This window comes from Trichosurus vulpecula, chromosome 1, assembly GCF_011100635.1.
Source record: "Trichosurus vulpecula isolate mTriVul1 chromosome 1, mTriVul1.pri, whole genome shotgun sequence".
Classification (NCBI taxonomy): Eukaryota; Metazoa; Chordata; class Mammalia; order Diprotodontia; family Phalangeridae; genus Trichosurus; species Trichosurus vulpecula.
The window spans coordinates 276,808,705-276,829,554 of NC_050573.1; the positions used below are offsets into that span (position 1 = coordinate 276,808,705).

A 20,850-nucleotide genomic window follows, 5' to 3' on the forward strand; every position below is an offset into this window, starting at 1 on the left:
AAAGTTTTTTTTTTTTGTTTTTGAACATCTGTTTTTAAAACTTTGAGTTCCAAATTCTTTCCCCTCTTCCCTTCCCACCCACCCTCCCTAAGAAGTCAAGCAATTCAACATAGGCCACATGCATATCATTATGTATAACCCTTCCACAATACTCATGTTGTGAAAGACTCACTATCTTTCGCTCCTTCCTAACCTATCCCCCTTTATTGAATTTTCTCCCTTGATCCTGTCCCCTTTCAAAAGTGTTTGTTTTTGATTACCTCCACCCCCATCTGCCCTCCCTTCTATCATCCCCCCTTTTTTATCTTCTTCCTCCTTTTTTTCCTGTGGGGTAAGATACCCAATTGAGCATTATGGTATTCCCTCCTCAGGTCAAATCTGATGAGAGCAAGATTCACTCATTTCCCCTCACCTGCCTTCTCTTCTCTTCCTACAGAACTGCTTTTTCTTGCCACTTTTATGCGAGATAATATACCCCATTCTATCTCTCCCTATCTCCTTCTCTCAACATATTCCTCTTTCATCCCTTAATTTGATTTTATTTCTTTTAGATATCTTCCCTTCATCTTCTATTCACCCTGTGCCCACTCTCTCTCTCTCTCTCTCTCTCTCTCTCTCTCTCTCTCTCTCTCTCTCTCGATACACACACACACACACACACACACACACATACATATATACATACATACACACTGACATATACATATATATACATAAACATATATATGCATATTCCCTTCAGCTACCCTAATACTGAGGTCTCATGAATCATACACATCATCTTTCCATGTAGGAATATAAACAAAACAGTTCAACTTTAGTAAGTTCCTTGCAATTTCTTTTTCTTATTCTTTTTCTTGATTACCTTTTCATGCTTCTCTTGATTCTTGTGTTTGAAAGTCAAATTTTCTATTCAGCTCTGGTCTTTTCACTGAGAAAGTTTGAAAGTCCTCTATTTTATTGAAAGTCTATATTTTGCCTTGGAGCATGATACTCAGTTTTGCTTGGTAGGTGATTCTTGGTTTTAATCCTAGCTCCATTAACCTCCGGAATATCGTATTCCAAGCCTTTTGATCTCTTAATGTTGAAGCTGCTAGATCTTGGGATATTCTGATTGTATTTCCACAATACTCAAATTGTTTCTTTCTGGCTGCTTGCAGTATTTTCTCCTTGATCTGGGAGCTCTGGAATTTGGCAACAATATTTCTAGGAGATTTCTTTTTGGGATCTATTTGAGGAGGCGATCGATGGATTCTTTCAATTTCTATTTTGCCCTGTGGCTCTAGAATATCAGGGCAGTTCTCCTTGATAATTTCTTGAAAGATGATATCTAGGCTCTTTTTTTGATCATGGCTTTCAGGGAGTCCAGTAATTTTTAAATTATCTCTCCTGGATCTATTTTCCAGGTCAGTGGTTTTTCCAATGAGATATTTTACATTATCTTCCATTTTTTCATTCCTTTGGTTCTATTTTATAATACCTTGATTTCTCATAAAGTCACTAGCTTCCACTTGCTCCAATCTAATTTTTAAGGTAGTATTTTCTTCAGTGGTCTTTTGGACCTCCTTTTCCATTTGGCTAATTCTGCCTTTCAAGGCATTCTTCTCCTCATTGGCTTTTTGGAACGCTTTTGCCATTTGAGTTAGTCTATTTTTTAAGGTGTTGTTTTCTTCAGGGTATTTTTCAGTATTTTTTTGGGTCTCCTTTAGCAAGTCATTGACTTGCTTTTCATCGTTTTCTCGCATCCTTCTCATTTCTCTTCCCATTTTTTCCTCTACTTCTCTAACTTGCTTTTCCAAATCCTTTTTGAGCTCTTCCGTGGCCTGAGACCAGTTCATGTTTTTCTTGGAGGCTTTTGGTGTAGGCTCTTTGACTTTGTTGACTTCTTCTGGCTGTATGTTTTGGTCTTCTTTGTCACCAAAGAAAGATTCCAGAGTCTGAGACTGAACCTGGGTGCGTTTTTGCTGCCTGGCCATGTTCCCAGCCAACTAACTTGACCCTTGAGTTTTTCAGCAGGGTATGACTGCTTGTAGACTAAAGAGTTCTATGTTCCAAGCTTGGGGGGATGCCCCAGCTCTGCCACACCAGCACTCCTCCTTCCCCAAGTACCCCGAACCCGGACTGGACTTAGATCTTCAGCAGACTCTTCACTCCTGCTCTGATCTGCCACTTAATTCCTCCCACAAGGTGGGCCTGGGGCTGGAAGCAACTACAGCTGTAGTTCTGTAGCTTCCCCACTTCTGCTGCCTCCGGGGCTGTAGCTGAACCAAGAACTTCTTCCACTCCCACAGCTTTTCCTACTAACATTCTCTGTTATCTTTGGTGTTTGTAGGTTGAGAAGTCTGGTAACTGCTGCAGCTCACTGATTCGGGCCGCTAGGGCACACTCCGCCTGGCTCCTGGTCTGGTTGGTCCATGCCGCGCACGCTGGGCTCTACTCCACTCCTCTCCACTCCCAGCTCTGAGTGGGATAGACCTTACCCAGAGACCATCCAGGCTGTCCTGGGCTGGAGCCCTGCTTCCCTCTGCTATTTGGTGGGTTGTGCAGTTCTACAATTGGTTCAGAGCCATTTTTTATAGGTTTTTGGAGGGACTAGGCAGGGAGCTCATGCTAGTCCCTGCTTTCCAGCTGCCATCTTGGCCTCCCACCCCCCCCCTTCTTATTTCTTATAGGCAGCTAGGAGGTATAGGAGACAGAGTGCTAGACCTTAAATTAAGAAGACCTGGATTCAAACCCTGCCTCAGACATTTACTAGCTATGTGACCCTGGGCAAGTCACTTAACCCTTTCTGCCTCAGTTTCCTCATTTGTAAAATGGGGAAAATAAAAAAGTAGCTCAAATGAGAGAACATACATGAAGGGCTTTGCACTCTTCATGCCCTTGCTTGTTAAAAATCATTCTCTTCTTTCAAAGGAATGTGTTGTTATTGTTGTGTAATTTCATTGGTACAGAGAAATATATATATAATATAGAATCAAAATGATCAGCCCCCTTCTCTGCAACACATAGTCTTACAGTTGCTTATCACTATCATCATCATCATTTAGATGCCAACAAAAGCCCCAAAATGCCCAGTATGATGTATTTGTCCTCAGTTAAATTCAATTTGCTATTTATTGAACGCTTACTATATATAAAGTGGTGAGATGCCACATGGCAGTAGGTATAGAGAGCAGCCTCAGAGTAGAAGAGCAAAAACCAAGGCCTGCTTTGGACACATACTCATTGCTTGATCCTGAGCAAGTCAGTTAACCACTCAATCAACTCTCTGAGCCTATAAGTTGCCGAGAAGGGGGCTGATTTTCATTGGCAGAATTTCCACACACAGATGAAATCAAACAACAACATATTCTTTTGAAAGAGCATGATTTTTAAAAAGGGGAATGGAGAGTATGTGGATGACCTACCAGGCAATGGTGATACAAAGTTGAATAACTACTTAGTCTTCAGAATTTTGAGATTTAAGGCAGATTAGAGATCATCTAATCCAACAATTTAATTTTAAAGATGAAAAAAACGGAGTCTAAAGAGAGACCAAGTAGTTTATTCAAGACGAGGAAGATAGTCAATAGCAGAACTGGAATTCAAACCCAAGTCCTCAGATTGTAAATTCAGTATTCTTTCTACTTTCTCTCAAGAAGTTTACTGTCTAGTAGGAGAAGAATATGTACATATAAATAAGTGTGAGGAGTGCAAGGGGATGTGACAAATGCAAGGAAAAGATCAAGGGAAAGTGCAATGAAAAACATTAAGAGAGAAATCACTTTCAGCTGGAGAGAGAAAGAGGGATTAGGGAATGTCTGAACTAAATGTTGAAGGAAGAGCATGTTTTTAACAGGAAGAGGTGTGGAGTGAGTGGGGATAGCTTGCTTGAATACTCAGTGAAAGGAGAGAACATGATGAGTTCAAAGAAAAGCTGATATTTCTATTTGGCTTGACTATAAAATGGATCAAAGAGAGTAATGCAAAATAAGGCTGGAAAGACAGATTGGAGTCAAATCATATTGGTCCTCAAAGCCAGGATAAGGAGTTTTAATTTTATACTGAAGAAATGGTTGAAGCATGATATAGTGGTCAATTCATTGGTTGTAAAGCCAAAAGACTTGGATCTGAGTCCTGGTTCCAGAACTTACACTATTAGTAGTGTGACCCTGACCAAGTTACTTAACCCTTATGGGCCTCAATTATCTCCTCTGTAGAATAGAGATAAGTTAATATAGCACTACCTACCTCGAAGTGTTGTTGAGTTGAAAACATTTTGTAGACATAAAGAACAATGTAAACTGTGAGTTATTTTTATTTTATTTTAGGAGGCCTTTGAAGGTCTTTGAATTGAGGACTGACATGTGCAATTGTACAAAACATTTTGACATTAGTCATTTTGTATAAAATACAAATAAAAGAAAAAAAAGCACACTTCAGTCTATATTCAATCAATGTCAGTTCTTTCTCTGGAGGCAGATAGTAAGCTTCGTTATTAGTCATTTGGGATTGGCTTGGATCACCGTATTGCTAAGTCATTTACAATTCTTCGTCGAACAATATTGCTGTTATTGTGTACAATGTTCCCCTGTTTCTGTTCACTTCATTTTGCCTCAGTTCATGTAAATCTTTCCAGGTTTTTCTGAAATCACCTTGTTTGTCATTACAATAATATTCCATTATAATCATATACCATAGTTTGTTTAACCATTCTCCAATTGATAGGCATCTCTTTGATTTCCAATTCTTAGATACCGTAAAAAGAGCTGCTGTAAGTATTTTTGTGCAAATAGGTCCTTCTCCCTTTTGGGGGATATCTTTGTGATATAGACCCAGCAGGCATTGCTGGATTAAAGCTATACACAATTTTATAGCCCTTTGGGTGTCATTCCAAATTTTCTCCAGAATGGTTAGATCAGTTCACCACTCCACAAACATTGCGTAAGTGTCCCAGTTTTTCCACATCCCCTCCAACATTTATCATTTTCCTTTTTTCTCATATTAACTACTCTGATAGGCATGAGATGGTACCTCAAAGTTATTTTAATTTGCATTTCTCTCATCAACAATGATTTAGAGCATTTTTTCATGTGATTATATATAACTTGAATTTCTTTATCTGAAAACTGCCTGCTCATATCCTTTGACCATTTATCAATTGGGGAATTGTTTGTATTTTTATAAATTTGACTCAGTTTTCTATATATTTGAGAAATGAGGCCTTTATCAGAGGTACTTGTTGCAAAATTTTTTTTCCCATTTTTCTGCTTTCCTTATAATTTTGGTTGCATTGTTTTGTTTGCGCAAAAACCTTTTGCTCTTATATAATCAAAATGATCAATTTTACATTTTGTAATGCTCTCTATATCTTCTTTGGTCCTAAATTTTCCCCTTATCCATAAGTCTGATAGATAAACTATCTCATGCTCTCTTAATTTGCTTATGGTATCACCCTTTGTATGTAAATCATGGACCCATTTTGACCTTATCTTGGTATACAGTGTGAGCTGTTGATCTATGCCTAGTTTCTGCTGTAATGTTTTCCAGTTTTCCCAGCAGTTCTTGTCAAATAATGAATTTTTGTTCCAAAAACTTGTATCTTTGGGTTTATCTTATACTAGACTTCTGTGGTCATTTACTATAACATAATTTGCACCTAATCTATTCCATTTTAGTCAATACCAAATTGTTTTGATAATTACTACTTTATAATGCAGTTTCATATCTGGCATGGCTAGACCACCTTCTTTCACATTTTTTCATTGATTCTCTTGATATCTTTGAGATTTTGTCCTTCCAGATGCATTTTCTTATTTTTTTTACCCCTATAAAATGAAATTTTGATAGATTGATTGGTATGGCACTGAATAAATAGATTATTTCCATAGAATTGTCATTTTTATTATATTGGCTTGGCCTACCCATGAGCAATTAATATTTTTCCAATTATTTAGATCTGACTTTATTTGTGTGAAAAGTATTTTATACTTATAGTTCCAGAGTCTGTCTTGGCAGGTAGATTTCCAAGTATTTTATGTTGTATATAGTTATTTTAAATGGAATTTCTCTTTCTATCTCTTGCTGCTAGACTCTGTTGGTAATATATAGAAATGCTGGTGATTTATGTGGGTTTATTTTGTATCTTGTGACTTTGATAAAGTTTTGAATAATTTCATGTAGTTTTTTAGCTGATTCTCTAGGATTTTCTAAGTATAACATCATATCATCTACAAAGAGTAATAGTTTTGTTTCCTCATTGCCTATTCTAATTCCTATCATTTTTTTCTTCTCTTATTGCTGTAACTAGTATTTCTAGTACAATATTAAATGATAGAAGTGATAACGGACACCCTTGCTTCACCTCTGATTGTATTGGGAAGGCTTCTAGTGTTTTTAATAGGAATGGATGCTATATTTTGTCAAAGCTCTTTCTGCATCTATTGAGATAATCATGTGATTTCTGTTGGTTTTTGTTATTCTGTTGGTCAGTTGTGTTAATGGTTTTCCTAATATTGAACCAGCCCTGCATTCCTGGTATAAATCCCACCTGGTCATAGTGTATGATCCTTGTGATATATTGCTGTAATCTCTTTGGTGGAATTTTATTTAAAATTTTTACATCAATATTCATTAGAGAAATTGGTCTATAATTTTCTTTCTCTGTTTTGGCTTTTTCTGGTTTGGGTACCAGCACATATTTGTGTCATAAAAGGAATTTAGTAGGACTCCACCTATACTATTATATAGTTTGGGGATTAATTATTTTTTAAATGTTTTATAGAATTCACTTGTGAATCTATCAGGTCCTGGGGATTGTTTCCTTCATTTATGGCATATCCAATTTCTTTTTCTAAGACTGAGTTATTTAAGTATTTTATTTCTTTTGTTAATCTGGGTAATTTATATTTTTGTAGATATTTATCAATTTCATTTAGACTGTCAAATTTATTGGCATATAATTGGGGAAAATAGCTCCTAACAATTGTCTTAATTTCCTCTTCATTGATGGCGAGTTCACTCCTTTTATTTTTGATACTAGTAATTTGGTTTTCTTCTTTCCTTTTTTAAATTAAATTAACCAATGGTTTGTCAATGTTATTGGTTCTTTCATAATCCCAGCTTCTAGTGTTATTTATTAGTTCAATGGTTTTATTACTTTCAATTTTGTTAATCTCTTCTTTGATTTTCAGGATTTCAAGTTTGGTGTTTAAATGGAGATTTTTAATTTGTTCTTTTCCTATTTTTTAGGTGCATGCCCATTTCATTAACCTGCTTTTTCTTTATTTTATTGATGCAAGCAATTAGAGATATAAATTTTTCCCTTTGGCTGCATTCCATAAATTTTGGTACGCTGTCTCATTGTTGTCATTTTCCTTAACGAAATTATTAATTGTTTCTATGATTGTTCTTTGACTCACTTGTTTTTTAGGACTAGATTGTTTAATTTCCAATTGATTTTTAATCTCTCTTCCATTGTCCATTATTGAATTAAATTTTTATTGCATTATGATCTGAAAAGGATATATTTATTGTTTTTGCTTTCCTGCATTTGGTTGTGAGGTTTTTATGTCCAAACACATGGTCATTTTTTGTGGAGGTGCCATGTACTGCTGAGAAAAGGTGTATTCCTTTATGTTCCCATTCACCTTTCTTCAGAGAACTATCATATCTAACTTTTACAGAATTTTATTCACCTCCTTAACTTCTTTTTTGTTTACTTTTTGTTAGATTTATCTATTTCTGAGAGGAGAAATTTGAGGTCCCCCACTAGTACAGTTTTATTATCTATTTCTTCCTGTAATTCACTTAATAAATTCTGCTCCAGCCCCTTACCTTTACCCTGTGTGTATCTCTCTGCTTTGAAAGTATTTCTTGTAAACAATATATTGCAGAATTCTGGTTTTTAAACCATTCTGCTATCTACTTCCATTTTATGGGTGAGTTCATCCCATTCACATTTATAGTTATGATAACTAACTGTGTATTTCCCTCCATGCTATTTTTCCCTTGTTTATACACCTCTCACTCACTGCTCCCTCTTTCCCTTCTCACAAGTGTTTTACTTCTGATCATTGCCTTTCCCAATATACCCTCCCCTTTATCCATCCCCATCTACTATCCCCATCCCTTTTTCTTTCCTTGTAGGGTAAGATAGATTACTACATCTGCCAGAGTATGTATGTTATTCCCTCTTTGAGCCAATTTTGATGAGAGTAAGGTTTAATCTTTGCCCACCACCCCACTCCCCATCTTCCACTTCATTATAATACCTCTTTCATGTGGGATAATTTACCCCATTCATACTTTCTCATCCCTTTATTTTGTTTTGGGGGGTATCGTTATATCAAAGTCACCTTGTATCCACACCCTCTGTCTATACATACTCCTTCTAATTGTTCTTATAGTAATAAAGCTGTTAAGTTACAAATACTATCTTCCCATATAAAAATATAAACAGTTTAACCTTACTGAATTTCCTATGTTTTCTTTTTCTGATTTCTTTTCTTTGACCTTTTCATGTTTCCCTTGAGTCTTGTATTTGGAGGTCAAATTTTATATTCAGCTCTGGTTTTTTAATTAGAAATGATTGAAAGTCCTCTATTTCATTAAATATCCATTTTTCCTCTGAAAGATTATATTTAATTTTGTTGGATAGGTGATTCTTGGTTGTAACTCTAACTCCTTTGCCTTCTGGTATATCATATTCTGAGTATTCCAAGCCCTCCAGTTCTTTAATGTGGAAGCTACCCAATCCTGTGTAATACTTACTGTAGTTCTACAATATTTGAATTGTGTCTTTTTGGCTGCTTGCAATATGTTCTCCTTGATCTGTGAGCTCTGGAATTTGGCTGTGGTGTTCCTGGGAGCTTTCATTTTGGGATTTCTTTCAGGTAGTGACCAGGAGATTCTTTCAGTTTCTATTTTGTCCTTTGTTTCCAATATATCAGGGTAGTTTGATAATTTCTTGAAAGATTTTGTCCAGGCTTTTTTTTATCATAGCTTTCAGTAGTCCAATAATTCTCATATTATCTTTCCTGGATCTATTTTCTAAGTCAGTTGTTTTTTCAGTGAGAAAGTTCACAATTTCTTCTGTTTTTTTTTCCTTTTTTAATTTTGTTTTATCATATCTTGATGTCTCACAGAGTCATTAGTTTCCACTTGTTTAATTCTAATTTTTAAAGAATTATTTTCTTCAGTAAGCTTTTTTTCCTTCCTTTTCCATTTGGCCAACTTTGTTTTTTACGGAGTTATTTTCCTCGGCAAATTTTTGTATATCTTTTCCTAGGCTGTTGACTTTTTTTTCAAGATTCTCTTGCATTACTCTCATTTCTTTTCCCAATTTTTCTTCTACTTCTCTAATTTGCTTTTTGAAATACTTTTTAAACTCTTCCAGGAATTACATTTTTTCTTTGATGCTTCACATGTAGCCCTTTTGACACTGTTGTCCTCTTCTAAGTTTATGCCTTGTTCCTCCCTGTCACCAGAGTAAATTTCTATAGTCAAGCTGTTTATTGCTCAGTTTTTCTGTATTTTTTGGTGCCTTGGTGTTTTTATGTGAGAGCTGGGCTGTGGTCCTTCACTGTCCCAAGCTTTTTGTACTGGGGCTCTGGGTCTTACTTCTGACTTTTTCTGGGCTTTAGGGCTTAGCTGCTTGCCTTCTCTGGAGGGTAGGCTTCCCTTCTAGCTTGTACCTGGTGGGGTTGGGGGGATGGGGCCTCCATATTGGTCTTCGCTGGCTATGCTGCTTAGCTGCTGACCTGTACCAGGGGTGGGGCCCTGCTGCTGGGTTGCTATGGAAACAGGGCCTCTCTGCTAGCAGGCCCCAGAGGTCCAGTCTCACTGCTGCCCAGACCTAGGGTGGGGCTTCAGCACTGTTCAGCAATGGGGTCAAGTCCTGGCTGGTGGCTTGTGTTGAGAATGGGGTTGCTGGTGGGGGGACCTTGCTGTGCTCCACAGACTGCTCAGTTGTCTAGGGGGCTGCTGGTTTGCAGGAGGGCATGGCCTTGCTGTTGGACTGTCCCAGTAGCCTTGCTGCAGGCCCCTGCTGTGAAGCTGGCTTCTTCAGCTGCTGCTCTTAGACCTCACTCCCCTCCTATCCCAATGAGACAAATCTTTCCTGTCAGGCTGGTGATCTGCTTCCCTGCTCCTAGATCAATTCTGAGGCAGTTTTCTAGTTGTTTGGAGGAGAATTGGGAGTGCTTCAGAGGGTTCCTTCCTCTCTCTGCTATCTTGGCCTTGATTTGTTTCTAGCACCCTTCTACCTGTCCTTTCAGAAACCTTTTCTTTCATTTTGACATCATCTCCCCAATCCATATTGCTCCATTTCACCTGTGGGGACAATGCCCCATGCTTCCAATCTCTCCCCTTCTCTCCTGTATTCCCTGGAAGGCCTCTCTCCTCCTTCATACACACTGATTTAGGCCCTGTCAATCAACATTCTCTCCTTTTTAATGGGAGTGTGTGCAGCCAGTGCTCTAGAATAAGGCATAAAAGAAGCATCTGTCAGCCCATATGCTGCAGCAAAAAACTGTCAAGCAGTAAATGCTTCCTCCAGATTGCTTTCTGACCTGGTTCCTGATCTCTCATATCCATGCTTGGCACCAGACCTCTCTCCTAAATTTGTGTTAATCCTTCGCACATAAACCAGACCTTTGCCGATTGCTAATTCTTTATCATTCACACGTACTCTCCTCTTTCTCCCCAACACCTCATCTTCCTGTTGATTTATCCTGATTTATCTTGTACCAATCCCAACCTTTTCTGCAGGACCATGCATGTATAACTGTGTCTACCTCTAAGAATGAGACTATTAATTTAAATTAGATATGCATTTAAAATTCACAGAGTTCTTTTGTCACAACTCCGTGAGGTGAATAGTGCAGGAATTATATCATACATTTTACAAATGAGGAAACTGAGGTTCAAAGAAATTGTGACTTTCTCCTGGGCACACAGTGTAGAAAGTCAAAACTCAACTATGCTGTGACTCATTCTCAAAAAAATCCCTGCTGCTGCTAACAGGTGGTAAAAGGTTAGGTGACCTAACACCTAATGGGCTAGATTCTGACATTATTATATTAAAGTTGAATATAGGGGCATAGGATCATACATTTAAAGCTAGAATGGACTGAACAGGTCATTCAGTCATATTGCCTCATTTTACAGGTGAGGAAACTGAGGCCAGGATAGGTTAAATAACTTACCCAGGGTCACTCAGATAAAATGACAGAGCCAGGATTTTAACCCAGTTCTGACTGCATGCTATCTCATTATATGCCAGATACTAGGATTAGGAGGGGGGTGGATACAAACACACATAACTTTTATAGGAGACAGTATAATGTAATAGAGAGAGCACTTGAACTGGAATCAGGAAGACCTGCCTCAGTGATGTGAATCCTGACTTAAACATTTACCAGCTGTATAGCCCCAAGACAACTCACTTAACATATCATATGATGTGATGTGATAAGATATAATGATGCAATACAATATAATGGAGGAAAACTCTAATCTGATTTGTGACTGCTATCAACAGACCTCCCCGTTTCCTCTCAATGTGAAGAAATGTGATTGTAGCAAAGTAATTACTATTACTTGATTTACAAAATACAAACACATCTCTGTCAAATATGGGATTAAAACAAGCCTCACCACCACCACCAATTATACCCATTTCATCAGTTGGGAAATCTTTTTCTATGTCTCCCCTGATATGGGAAATGATTGCCATTAGTTGGTCATACATTAACTGAGTGACAATAAGTCATAATAAGAAGTAGAATAACAAAACAGATAGAGGGCTGGCTTCAGGTAGGCAGACCTCAGTTTAAGTGTGGCCTCTAATCCATACTATCTATGTGACCCTGGGCAAGTTGGCCCCTAGGCAACTCCCTTGACACTGTAAATTGCAGAAAAATTGCTGATCTGTGTTGATCAGTCTCCTTAACAGAAATTCCATCCACCAATGAAACCCCAGGTCCAAACCAAAGTGGAAAAAAATAGAATAATGATAACAGCGCATATTTATATAGCACTTTAAGGTTTATAAGGCATTTTCATCACAACCTGTTCAGTAGAAGGAATTTAGTTCTCTGTGTGCCACACTAGGACACGCTGTACCTTGACTCCAACATAGTGATGTCATTTTGGTCCTCTTTGAGAATTGAAATCAACAACCAACCAATCAACCCACCAGCTAAGCTCCGAAAGGCTCCTCATTGGGAGTTTGGTCACCAAGTGATAGTTCTTGTTACAGCAACTTATGTCTCAATCTACTAAGGAGAGTTGGTGGAGAGGAAGGTCTACAATGAGGAAATCACAAATCTTTTGAAGATGAAAAAGAAATTGCTTACCTGTGGTATGAATGTAGAAATAGAGAAGCTTAAAAACAGTAATACCAATTAGGTGATTCATTAAGGAGAACTGGTGGAAACCTGAAGGTCATTTTTACCAGCAACTCACCAGCAAGAAAAGAAAATAACCTTGGTCCTCTAATAAAACTTCTAAAACTCAGATCAGATGTATGGATTCCTGGCCCAGTGATTCTTGGCGTGTACTGGTGGATTTGTAGCCAATTTAAAAGAAAAATAAAATATAAACATTTAATATGTGAACATAATTCACCTTGCTTGTGATGCCAGAGAGAAATTCAAGCAGTGTTACTGTAATATAATCTTTTGATAAGGTACATCAGCCATGTCGTTCTCCATGGGGCTCTTTGGGGATTTTTCTTTCTTCTTTGTTATATGAGAGACAGAGACAGAGAAACACTGAAACAGAGACAGAGAAAGAGCCTTTTTTAAGTGCCGAGGATACAAATACAAGTAAGTGAGATGACACCAGACCTCAACAAGCTTACAATCTGATAGGGAAAGACAAGACATAAAAAAGGAGCTTGAAAACAGGGTTGAGGACAAGGGAGTACCTACAAGGCCCTATGGCAATAGAGTGGTCTGGGAGGTGTCATGGAGGTCAAGGCCCTAGCAAGACAAAACACAAACTCATCCAGGGGTGGTGAGGGACCCAGGAGTGGAGTCCAGATTAGCCATTGGGAGAAAGCAGTTTTAGGTATGGAAAAGAGTGAGCAGGGAAGTGAGAGGAATTATCAGTAATTCATCTTTGAATCATGAAAAGAATAGAAGATTTCAGAAAACTAAAACTAGCAGGTGACCCAAAGGGCAATAAGTAGACATTTGATGAATGTTAAGCAGGCTGCCAAATATTACCAATATTGATTCGTGTGCAAAAATTGCCATAAAACACATAGTCACAGACATGGGAGCCCAGAAAAAGGATCGATAAGTCATACAGTGAGAGTGAGAGATGACAGGTGGACAGCACAAGGATTGCTCTGATTCATCTGAAATACTTAAAAACCAGAGGAAGGTCTCTAGCATGTTAGGTGACTCCTATAGGAGGATTTGCAGGAAGATATGAACAAGAATTACATAGGATGAACAGTCACAGAGGGGTTTCAGCTTACCCTTTGGAAAGAAAACCAACACCAATGAGAACACAAATATATCAATCTACATAAGAGAGAAATAATACAAGGTGGCGCAAAAGTCTTAGTGCTATTGTAAGCTTTAATAGCTTAAGCTTTAATGGCTCACAATGGCACCAAGGCTTTTGGGACATCTTGTACTGCATTCATCATCACAAAAAAAATTCTATGTGATCTATTTTCTTTTGTTGGGGCATTATGATTGTTTTATAAGTATACTTATCTTAGTACATAGTCTTAAAACATTTAAAAGACATACAGTGACAAAATGGGACTTCCTTCAACAGTAAGGCACTGCTCTGACATTAAAAAAGGAAAATCAAGGAGCCAAGGTCCCAGCAGTGGTCTCCCAATGTTCTGTTATGTTGCTAAGTGGTTTCAATGCTCTGCTTTCACAAATTTGCCTGTGTGTAAGAGTTTTGTCTTTTTGAACCCGAAAATATAGACAATCTTGCTTCAGCACAGAGGAAGGAAAAAAAATGAAGTTGGCCAATGAGAAATCTAAAAGGAGGATAAAGATGAAATCGTCTATTTGATTACAGGGGTGTGCTGGGGCCGGCTCCAACCAGCTCCCTAAGAACTGATTGTTAAATTTTCAGCCGGAGCATTTGTACCTTAGTAACTGGCAAATTCAACAAATCAGGGCTTTATTTATTCTGTTGATTGTCTAGAGTTAAGAAAGTGGTGGAGAAAAATCCTAACAATGAAGATAAGCTTCAAAGTTTTTTATTGTTGTTGTTGTTTTGGCAACAAGTTGTTAAACATTTACCAGCACACCCTGAGAGTAAGCTTCAGGAAGGTAGGCCACATGTTACTGTAACATAAGAAAAGGTTTAACTCCTCCAATAGAATATAAGCACTTTGAGGGTAGAGACTTTCACTTTGGTCTCTGTACTCTCAGTATCTAGGACAATGCCTGGACACAATAGGTAAATAATAAATCCTTATTACTGTTTTCTAAAATTGATCTGGCATGGTAAAAAAAATTCTGCTTTTAAGTACGCTGAGATCAAAGCATTTTAAAGTGGTATCAATTTGGGCTATTTCAAAGATGCTAAATGACTTGCTTATGATCATAGAACAAATAAGTGATGAAATTGAGGTGAGAATCAAGGTCTTCTAGTCCAAGTCTACTATTCTTTCCACCTTTTTATGCTGCTTTTCCTATCATAACTCTTTATGAGCAGAGGAAAGTATTGGAAAGTATAAAGCCAATTTTTCCATTTAGATTCATCAACCTTGGGGTGCCAGTTTTTAAGAAAATGAGGGATTTTTAAAATTTTTTTATTCATTTTTTATTTTTAATTTTCAGCATTCACTTCCATAAGTTTTTGAGTTTTCAGTTTTCTTACCCTCCCTCTCCTCTCCCCTCCCCAACATGACAAGCAATCTGATATAGGCTATACATATACATTCATATTAAATATATTTTCACATTAGTCATGTTGGAAAGAAGTATTAGAACCAATGGGAGGAGTCATGAGAAAGAAAAAACAAAACAAAACAACTAAAGAAAAAAAGAGATCAAATAGTATGTTTCCATCTGCATTCAGACTCCATAGTTCTTTCTCTGTATGTGGACAGCACTTTCCAATATGAGTCTTTTGGAGTTGTCTTAGATCCTTGTATTGCTGAGAAGAGCCAAGTCTATGAAAGTTAGTCATTGTGCAATGATGCTGTTAACTATGTACAGTGTCTTCCTGGTTCTGCTCATTTCACTCAGCATCAGTTCATATAAGTCTTTCTAGGTTTTTCTGAAGTCTGTCTACTCATCATTTCATATAGCACAATACTATTCCATTACATTCATATACCACAACTTGTTCAGCCATTCCTCAATGAAAATAAGGGATTCTAAGAAGTGGAGGGTTAGACAGAATGGATAGGGTATTGGACTTTAAGTCAGAAAGTTCAAATTTGACCCCTGGGCAAGTTATTTAACTCTATCAGTCATAGCTTCCTCGTGTATAAGATGGGGATAATGATAACACCTACCTGACAGGGTTGTTATGAGATAACATATAGAAAGATAACATATATAAAATATAAGGTAACATATATGAGATAACAGATAAATATGAGATAACATATAAAATCCTTTACAAACCTTGAATGTGATGATGATGGTGGTGGTGGTGGTGGTGGTGGTGATAATGGTCACAGTCATGGTGATGATGATGATGGAGGTGAGGTAGAATAGATTTCAGGCCTGAAGGACAGTCGGTATAAATTCACAGAGAAAGGAAATGGAGTGTCATGTGGGAGGAATAGAACAAGGCAGGTTTGCTAAGACTGTGTAGTATGTATGGGAAGGAGAGTATCATATCTATCTATCTATCTATCTATCTATCTATCTATCTATCTATCTATCTATTTCTATTTACACAGATAGATAAAGATACATGAGAGAGAATTCTATCAAAGGGACAGCTCATAGTGCAAACTCTGCTCCAATTCTAATGTTCCTTGAGCTATCATATAGTCATGGATTGCCAAGATCTTTAATGTAATGGAGATGATTAAAAGGTGTAGTAAGGGGAAATATTGGAGGGATGTTGTGAAGACATAATTCATCCTTTTTTTCTTTTTCTTTTCTTACTTATCCTATATGTCTATTGATTATAAAACAAGATACCTGGAAATTTACATGATGAAACAGATTGGAGAACTTCCAGGAAATAGGTGATTTTCATGTGATGCCACTTCAATAGTGATTTCAGTCCATGTAAGACACCCCTAAAAGAATTGTTTCCCTTTTCAATTAAAGCAGTCAAAATTAATCTGCTAAATTTTATAAGCCACTCTTTCCCCCTCCTGATCAGTGTTTAGAGGGTGTAGTTCTATTTATAGCTAGACTTAGTGAAGTTGATTCAAGTAAGAATGGGTTGCCAGTAGGGTAGGATCATTGGTGCATTCAAACAGATGGGTCATCAGGTGGTGATGACTGTTTGGCCTCAGCCAGTAAGCATAGTTAAGAAGCATATGGGGACATGGGAACAGGAGAGAGTTATTCCTTGCATTCCCCAAAAGGTGTGCTGTGTCAAATGTCCCATAATTCCCAAGAAGTGAGAGCCCCTCGTCCCACCAATGATGCTCAGGGAAAACAATAGGACCTAAGTGGGGAGGTATTGTTTCAAGGATCACTTTCTGCATTGTCTGTCGTTCATCCCAAGTGCCCAGAAGAAGTCGATATGACAAGAATAAGAGCAACTGGTAGGAATGATGGCTGGTAATTAATTAGCTTTGTCTTCAGCACTTCGGGCAGGTCATTGGTGAGAGTGATTGTGCTGTTGTGTTCACTCGGGGGCTTATGAGCCAACTGCACATTGACTGCATTAGACAGAAGAATCTTCATTTTGATTCATATAGTTGGCTGTCAGTGAAAGGGATCCTAAGTCTGCTAAGGAAGGCAGAAAGCCAGGACAGGACTCTGCAGAGATCAGTCTCCAATCACAGGACTTCCCACCAGGCTTGGTACTCATTTTACATTTCTTTATTGTATATTAAATGCCATTGGACTAGACCTGTGACTTTATTTGAATAAGGAAGTTCCGTGAGGAAAGCTCTTTCCACCATTGCAGATCTGACCCACTTTATAACTTAGTTGCTGGAAGTTGTACCTACACTTAATGGAGTAGTGAAATGACTTACCCAGAATCATATAGCAAATATGTTTGAGGTAGAGTTTGAATCCAGGTGTCCTTGACTCTGAGACCTGCTCCCTCATCATTACATCACACTGCCTCTCCTTTGAATCTGGTAATGTTAAGTCCAAATTATCCTTAAAAGAAAAGACAATTTGTCAAGCATCAAATTGGGCATGATTTGCATCATCTCAGGCTTTTGTTCTTAGGAAAGGAGTTTTCAAACCTCCCAAACTGCAAACTTTTAACTCCTTCATTGCTAGGCTAATTCTGTGACTCCTCCTGTCATTTAATTCAAGTGTGAATTTTCATGCGCTAAGATCTGGTGGAAAGACAACTGCGGTATATTGTGCATCTGTATTTACTACTCTTAATCTCTCTGGGTCTCCATGTTATTATTTTTTGTTTTTTAATTTATAAAATGAGAGTATAAAACTAAATAATTTCTAAGATCCCTTCCTGTTGCTTCCTAGGGTTCTAAAATATGTAACTAGGTGAGGGGCAAACGGGGCAAGGCCGAACCACCATCACAACAAAAGCTGAAGGGCACAAGGACCAGGGCCAGAGGTGACTGTCTTTGTTTAGTGCTGTGGTCATCAATGAAGCATCAGGACAAAGAAATTTCTTTGGCAAAACTGAGACTTAGAGAGATTAAGTGACTTATCACAGTTGCATAGCTAGTAAGTATAAGATTTCAGAACAGTTAGGTGTAGCAGTAGATAGAGTGCCAGCCCGGGAGTCAGGGAAACTCGTCTTCCTGAATTCAAATCTGGCCTCAGAAAATTACTAGCTGTGTGACCCTGAGCAAGTCACTTAACTCTGTTTGCCTCAGTTTCCTCATCTATAAAATGAGCTGGAAAAGAAAATGGCAAACCATTCCAGCATCTCTTTGCCAAGAAAACCTCAAATGGGGTCACAAAGAATAGGACATGACTGAACAACAACAAATATATATTCACATATAACATATATATATATACATATATATACATAGTTAACTTACACGTATATACACAAATGAGTCTCTTACATTAGTAATCAATTATTGAATTAGCACCAGGATTTTTTCAAAAACTTGTAGGTTGTTCAGTGTCTGAAGGACATTGTTGATAGATGAGATTGCCTAAATACCCAGAGTACATGCTTTTCAATCCTCATGGGAGACCCCACTCAACTAGAAAACTTTACAAAGAATTTCATCTCAAGCAGCCTTGGTAGAGGTGAACCCCCATTTGTCTAGATTGCCGTAGGTGGCTTTAGTCTGGATAAGATATAAGACTGAGTGATCAGAGTCACTTCCCCTACCCCCTCATTAGAATGTGCTCATTTCTCATTATAATATTCATGCTTCTCATTAATTGTTAACCAATCACAGTTGATTGCCACTTTCAGGAATACCAGGTCTGCCAAGGGCACATTAACGTTGTGTGGGTTCCATGAATGGTCTTTGGCATTCAAAAGGTGCACTGACTCCTTTTATTATCTGCTAGCATGATTAATAAAATGATTAATTACCCAGAAATGATATCTCTCAAACTTTTTATACATGATATATATGTGTTTATACACATGTATATATACAGAGACATGTGTACCTCTATACATATACACACCCAAGACATCTATGTATTTTGTATATATGTATGTGTATGTATCCAGGGTTTTCATATCTATGTGTATATGTATGTATATATCTATGTAAATGCATATGCATATGGATATATAAGTAAGCTATGTGGGTATATACTACATGTATACGATATACTACGTATATATACACATGGCACATATAGGGGATTGTTATTTTATGTCTGTCATATGTATGTCATATATATGAATCTCCCATATATAGTATGTGTATATGTGTGTACACATATGCATTCATGTGCGTGCCCACACACACACACACACACACACACACATACTTTGGACCACATTTAAATGCACTTACATTTTAAAATCAGTTCCTTGTGTAGAAGATACCCAGGGATCCTACAAGCTCAAAGGTTTCTGGGGGGACAAATGTTACTAATCTCCTTTCCTTGTTACAAAAAAAGATCTGGTCATGCTGTTTTATGCACCTGCAGGGGATATCTCACAGCACAAACTCTTTGCTCCAATTCTAATTTCTTTGAGCTTTCCTATTGTCTTGCTAATGGTTTTTCATGTTCTTTAATGTAATAGAGCTGAATGAAAGCAAGCATAGCAATCCTGAAAGTATTAAGATGGGTCTTACTTTTGAGCCCTATAAGCCAAGATGAATACAAATCAGAATATAGGATATTTGGGCCTATGTTGCCACTCAAGTAGGTTTCAGATAGAAAGCAAGCAAATCAGGTCCTTGTGTAGAAAATGCCCAGGGATCCTACAGGCTCAAAGATTTGGAAAAAAAAAAACAATTGGGAAAAGTAGAGCATGTGAAAAGCAGGCTTTAACCAGAAGGCCCTCATAAGAGGATATGCAATTCAATTTAATTTAATTCAATTAATTTCAACAAGCTGTGTTAGATACTGGGCTTATAACAGCCTCTGCCTTTAAGAACTTTACATTCTTCTGGAAGTAAATAGTAGACACAAAATATATGAAGAATAAATATAAAGTAATTTCAGAGAGATAAAGAAAACATTAACAGCTGGCACAATCAGGAAAGACATTGTTTCTGTGTGAACTGGTCGTTACAGGGAACTGGGGATTCTAAGAGATAAAGATGAAGAGGGAAAGCATTCTAGATTCAAAGAGTTTGTACAAAAGCGTGTGGTTGAGAGACACAACATCAAGTCTGGGGTAGGCCAGGTGGGCAAGGTAAGCCAGTTTGACTGGAAGTTGGAGTGTGTTTGTAAGGGAGAGCAGTGTGGAAGAAGTCTGGAAGGACAGGTTAGATTCAGGTTGTGAAAGGCTTAAAATGCCAAACAGAAGAGTCTGTATTTAATACCAGAATGACATAAAGACTATGAAGCTTCTTGTGCAAAGGAATGCCACAATCACACCTGGACTTTTGGAGTATTAATTTGATGGCCATGCAGATTAGAGTGGGGAGAGATGGAGGCAAGGAAATGAACTAGGAAGTAATTGCAGTAGCTCAGAAAGAAGTGTTAAAGGCCTGAACCAAGGTGGTAATAACATGGATAGAAAGGAGATGGATGGGGGAAATATCGTGGAGGATGTGGCAAGTGATTGGGACACTGGAGATGGGGGCAGGGTGGGGCTGGTAAGGGAAAGTTGAGAAGTTCAAAATGATTCTGCGTTTCTGAGCCTTGTTGCCAAGAAAGATGGCAGCGCCCTTAACAGACCTGTCAAAGTTAGTAAGAAGGGTTAGTTTAGAAAGGAAATAATGTATTGTATTTTGGATATGATGAGTTTGACATGCCTTTGGAACATCCTGATAGACGTGACTAGCAGGCAATTGGGGAGACAGAACGAGAACAAGAAAAAGATGAGATCTAGATAGATTTGAGTCATCTACATAGAGAGGAGCTCGTGAGATCACCAAGAGATAGAGGAGACAGAGGGGGGGGGCTGAGAGAAAGACAGAGAGAGAGAGAGAGAGAGAGAGAGAGAGAGAGAGAGAGAGGAAGAGAGAGAAAGAGAGAGAGAGAGAGAGAGGACAGAGAGCAAGAGAGAGAGAGGAAGAGAGAGGGAGAGAGAGAGACAGAGAGAGAGAGAGAGAGAGAGAGAGACAGAGAGAGAGAGAGGAAGAGAGAGAGGACAGAGAGTGAG

At 37.9% G+C, this 20,850-nt stretch overlaps 1 protein-coding gene across 1 annotated transcript in view; it reads left to right on the top strand.

Moving 5' to 3' along the window:
* The window catches only part of CLVS1 (clavesin 1), a 191,741-nt gene that overhangs the window by 139,523 nt on the left and 31,368 nt on the right, over nt 1–20,850 (top strand). The window contains exon 4 of the mRNA XM_036744062.1: nt 19,815–19,935. Within this exon, the coding sequence (XP_036599957.1) occupies nt 19,815–19,935 (121 nt within the window). The remainder of the gene's footprint in view (nt 1–19,814; nt 19,936–20,850) is intronic.